The sequence below is a fragment of the Helianthus annuus genome, chromosome 5 (assembly GCF_002127325.2).
Source record: "Helianthus annuus cultivar XRQ/B chromosome 5, HanXRQr2.0-SUNRISE, whole genome shotgun sequence".
NCBI classification, from domain to species: Eukaryota; Viridiplantae; Streptophyta; class Magnoliopsida; order Asterales; family Asteraceae; genus Helianthus; species Helianthus annuus.
This window is the reverse complement of record NC_035437.2, coordinates 19,859,950-19,865,360: the sequence shown is the minus strand read 5'-3', so window position 1 is coordinate 19,865,360 and position 5,411 is coordinate 19,859,950. Positions and strand designations below refer to the sequence as shown.

The 5,411-nt window shown below is 33.0% G+C and overlaps 1 protein-coding gene across 1 annotated transcript; it reads left to right on the top strand.

The window, feature by feature from the left end:
* Positions 1-429: 429 nt before the first annotated feature.
* On the top strand, positions 430-2,681 carry LOC110938612 (60S acidic ribosomal protein P0). Its single transcript, XM_022180823.2, has 5 exons — positions 430-719; positions 819-887; positions 1,369-1,467; positions 1,547-1,939; positions 2,466-2,681. The coding sequence occupies exons 1-5, from the start codon at positions 462-464 to the stop codon at positions 2,610-2,612; spliced, it is 966 nt and encodes a 321-aa protein (XP_022036515.1). The 5' UTR covers positions 430-461; the 3' UTR covers positions 2,613-2,681.
* Positions 2,682-5,411: the final 2,730 nt, after the last annotated feature.

Here is a 5,411-nt window from a genome sequence, read left to right as displayed (position 1 = left end):
GAATCGAATTTAGGTCACTCAGAACATCATGATCTCCCTTACCTATTCAAGATTAGTATTTGGGTTTAAGACTAGTTTAGAAAAAATTTTTCCCGAAAATATATATCCAAAATTTTATAATATTTATTTTAATTTTTCAATAAAACTAGTTTAGTAATGACTATTTGTAGTAGTTGCAACTTTCAATATGAAAGTAATTTGTTTGATAATAGATTTTACTGTTTTAGTTTTATTACATTGTTTTTTAAATTGTAATAATAACCACCGAGTATTGTAAGAGATGAAAAACTATGCAAATCAGTTACCAAAAACGAGTGAAACTCGGTCCAATCACTCAACACGTATCTCTCACTCTCAATAACTGAATCACAACTCTAACTTACAAAAGGACCTTCATGCACACCATTCTTCTTCATTTTTAAGGTTTTTGATATCATACATTCACACCCACACTAATCAACATGGCAGTAAAGTTGACCAAGATGCAGAAGAAGATGAATTACGACGCCAAACTAAGTAAGCTTCTGGATCACTATACACAGATACTAGTGGTTGGTGCGGACAATGTGGGTTCGAACCAGCTTCAGAACATACGGCATGGGTTAAGAGGTGACTCCATTGTTCTAATGGGGAAGAATACTATGATGAAGAGGACCATTAGGCTCCATGCTGAGAAGACAGGCAACAAGGATGTCCTCAACCTCGTTCCTCTTCTTGTGGTACCTTATATCTTGTTGTGTTTATTTTTTTTATTATTATTTTGTTAAAATGTATTTGATTTATTGATTGATTGATTATGTGCATTGGATTTGGATCAGGGGAATGTTGGATTGGTTTTTACAAAAGGAGATCTTAAGGAAGTGAGCGATGTTGTTGCAAAATATAAGGTACGACCAAAATTTTAGGATTGAGATAAAAACATCTCAAATCCTGTGGCAAAACAGTCTCAAATTAATCAAAATTACATTATGAAACACGGAGATTTTTGCCACCACATTTTCGGTCACAAATATGGAGCTAAAAGCTATTTAGTCATTTACAACCGATTTGCATGGTACTAGAAAACTGAGCAATTGTTACCGAAACTTACGATAAACAATAGTCGTAACAATAGCGATTGATTTGCGAACAAAATCATAACACAAAATTAGAGTCCGACCAAGATCTTGTTGCAAAACAGTCTTAAAGTCTGTGATCACCTATAGTTTCGGTCATACTTTAATGGGAAAAAAAAAAAAAAAGTTACCAAAATTAAATTAAAAACAAAAAGGAAAAAGAAATTACTTTAACGAGTGGCAAGTACATAGTTTTCTGGCGTCAAAAGGTGTGAGAATAGAATGAGCCTATAAAAAACGCATGATTTAACAGGTTGCAGCACCCGCACGAGTTGGTCTCATTGCCCCAATCGACGTTGTCGTCCCACCGGGAAGCACTGGACTAGACCCTTCACAAACATCCTTTTTCCAGGTTAATACATTCTTTCATTTTCCTAAAAATTTTAATCACCTCTAACCATTTCATTTCTTTCAAATGAATCAACCATTAGGTGCTTAACATCCCCACAAAGATTAACAAAGGGACAGTAGAAATCATAACCCCTGTGGAGCTCATTCAAAAGGGTGAAAAAGTGGGTTCTTCAGAAGCTGCATTGCTCACTAAACTCGGACGAAAACCCTTCTCGTATGGACTGATCGTTCAGTACGTTTACGAAAATGGATCGGTGTTTAGTCCTGAAGTGCTTTACCTCACTGAAGATGATCTTGTTGAGAAATTTGCTGTTGGTCTTTCGCAAGTTGCTGCGTTTTCTTTAGCTGTTAGCTACCCTTCATTGGCTGCTGCACCACATATGATTGTTAATGGTTATAAGAATGTGTTGTCTATGGCTGTAGCTACTGAATACTCCTTCAAACATGCTGAAAAAGCCAAAGAATACTTGAAGGTCAACACTCTTTTCTTTTAAATCTTTTAATCCTTAGAATAAGAAATATTGCATCCATCAAGAGGGGTAAAATTTTGACCATGTTTTACAAGGATGGTCATCATCAATGGCAATGGCGATCTCACAAGAGGTTGCCAGTTTGATCTTTCGAGAGGTCGTCATTGGCAATGACGATGTCTCAAGAAGTTGCTAGTGGGATGTCGAAAGAGCTCACTCTTGGCGATGACGTTGCAAGTGACGTATCTAGAATAAAAATTCAGTTGTATCCCAAAAAGAATATTTTTTTACAGATATATTGCACTTGGCCATCAAAGTTGAGGGGCATCCTGGACACCCCCTTGAGCCCTTAATAGAGCCGTCCCCGGGCATAGTCTCCTTGTGAAAACGGCTAAGATTTTACCTCTTTGTGATGTATGCAAAAGAAGAGTACCCCAAATTTAAAAAAAAAAAAAAAAAAAAAAAAAAAAAAACCCTCTAAAACACCCTTATCTGTTTTGAGTTTAAGTTATGTATATTTTATTGGCAGGATCCAAGCAAATTTGAGGCTGCAGCAGCACCAGTTTCTGTGGGTGCAAGTTCAAGTGGTGCACCAGCAGCTGTTGAAAAGGAGCAGAAGGAAGAGCCAGAAGAGTCATCTGAGGGGGAGGTCGGTTTAATGGGGTTGTTTGATTAAAAGTTGGGGATTTTGGGTATTCATGATTTGTGGTTATTAGTTTTTTCTATCAAATCTGCATCTTGTATGGAGCTTCAATCTTTGGTTGTGTTAACGCAATAATAAACATTGTTCCTAAGTTTTGGTGCTTGCTAGTGTTTATGAGACTTCCTTGAAAATTTGACTACTTTCGTTGCAACAGCTATGTGATTTTCATACACTTTTTGCTACAAAGCTTTAGGAAAGTGGTGTGTTACATTCTAGTTTCTCTTACTTCCTAGCTGAGTTGAGCAAGTCAGCTCGCTTAATTTAATTTTTTTTGAGCTCGAGCATAATTTGTTTGTTATTTATTTATTATGTAATAATGGATTTTATAATTTTATTGTACAAATATTAGTATATTATATGTTAGTAAGCTTGTTTCACTGTTACAAAACCATTTTTTTTTGGTGGTATCAAATCAACTTTTGGTGGTGTTTTAGAATACAAAGCATCAAATAACAAGATACCATTAAATGCTTAAAAGTTATACAACACCATTAAATTGATATTTTAAGAGTGAAGTTGTTAATAGCAACAAAAAAGTGAACCAATCAACACATTTTGTTAGGTATCACATGGATCATAATCCTACGGTTTTCAATTTCTAGATGATGTTATGCGTGATGCCATCAAATACACCGAAGATACTCGCCGGAGAACTATTACGACGATGAACATCATTTATGCTTTGAAGTGCCAAGGATATACAATTATACACTATGTTGATTAGGTTTGATTGTATGTATTTAAATTGTTATTTTAGGAAATGGCTTTATAAAAATCATGTTTGTATCTCATTCTTTGTAGCTTCCCATGAACATGTAATTTTATTTCATTATGCTTGTAGATTTTATACATTTTTTGTTTGTAGAGTTTTTTGTTTTATTTGCCTTTGTATTAGATCTTTAATGTTTTATAAATAAAATAAACAAAAAAAAATGTCACACCCTGACTTTTGCGGAAGCGTGTGACGTGTGACTAGTTTAATATCATTGCATTCAATCATAATAAACAACTAAATGCTCAAAACGATGTTCATCCATTCATAAAATTTAAAGTATTACAAACACCGGTTATTTAAGTTTTAAAACACAACCTTCGACTAAGTCACAAACCAACAAAAGTGGATGACATCTAAACTTGAAATCTATTTCTAGAAACAACACCCGCGCCCAAGATCCAACCTGTTACCTGAAATACATGTAATTTTGGAAAACATCAACAAAAGTTGAGCGAGTTCATGCGTTTTGTATGAGTACTGAAAACCTTGTAAACCTTTGAGAAACTCCTTTGAAAACAGGTGTTAAAAGCATTTATGAACAAATCAAATAAAAGTTTTGTAAGGACATTAAAACATGTGAAGACTTATACCCTCGTCGATTCCCTCGACTATGTCGAATTCTCCCTTCGACTACGTCAATTCACCTTGACTCCGTCAGTTCACCTTGACCATTGTCGATTCACCTCGACTGGGACACCAAAGCACTCAAGTGGTCACATAAGTACCATGAGTGGGGTTCGGCCGTACCCGTTAGATCTAACCTTCGTCCCTAATTAAGAATTAATGGCATTTCAAATTCAATCTATGCTCACATGATCTAATTAACTCATTTCATACCGTTTAAACATTAGTAACATGTATTCCACCCACGAGAGTTATAAAACCAAAAACAGTTAAGAGAAAAGGGGGACATGAACTCACAAGTTCGCATTCTTCAATCCGACGTTACTCAAGCTGCTACTAATGTGCACGACAACCTACAACGTACTACGGTCTACTAGACGAGCGGGTCGTGCCTTGACTTAGTATTACTTAGTGTCTTTGAGTTATGTTCTTTGCGTCTTCAACATTATTCCAAGTTACATAATTATTTGTTAAAATAATAAACATTTTAACATAATTATATTCATTAAATTTTGGAATAATTGTTATAGCAATATATTTTAACTTAATACTTTCCAAGTATTTATACTTGTAATTTCCTTCCCAAGGATGGGCGTATCTTATACTTGTATATTTTTGCCATGTATTTGGGGTCATATTCCGGTGTGTATTTATACGTACGAGAATAAGTATCTTTATTGTATTTATTAAGTATTCTTATACTTAATTTCGTATTAATTATTCCAGAATATTATATTTAATAAAAGTTCACCAATATATATTTCCAAAATATATATTTCAATAAATATTACTTAGATAAATTATTTATAATTTTCCTTTGGCAAAATATTTGTATTTTCATATAGGTTCCAAAAGTAATATAATTTCAAGTCCAACTTAGAAAATATATATAAACTTATCTTTCTTCAAAAACGATATATTTCATATTTAACTGAGAAAATATATCTTTCACCCAAAAATAGTGTATATCATGTTTGTTGAGAAAATATATATTTCTTTCAAAAATAATATATCTTCTAAAAATTTCCAAAAAAAATATATATTTAAACTTGCCAAAAATAATATATTTTTCTCTTGTAAAAAATATGATATATTCTTGTAGTAATTGTAAAAATCATATTTTTATTCACTCGGTGTCCAAAGTATTATTTACCAAAATATACATATGAATATTATTTCCGGAGTATTTTGTAAGTTATATTCTCTAGTTCGGTTTCACCAATATTTTGTGTATAACTTGTATATTCATATTCTTGGAATTTTGGTTATATTTTGGATTGTAATTTTTGGGTATTTTGATGAGTTATATTATTTCATGTCCTAAAATAATATAACTAATACACAAAATATACAAATAATCACACACATGGTGA

Excerpts from the sequence above, each read along its gene's own strand:
- LOC110938612 (XM_022180823.2), top strand. The coding sequence starts at position 462 with ATGGCAGTAAAGTTGACCAAGATGCAGAAGAAGATGAATTACGACGCC. Across the intron at positions 888-1,368 it reads ATGTTGTTGCAAAATATAAG|GTTGCAGCACCCGCACGAGT; the intron begins GTACGACCAAAA and ends ATGATTTAACAG. Across the intron at positions 1,940-2,465 it reads AAGCCAAAGAATACTTGAAG|GATCCAAGCAAATTTGAGGC; the intron begins GTCAACACTCTT and ends TTTTATTGGCAG.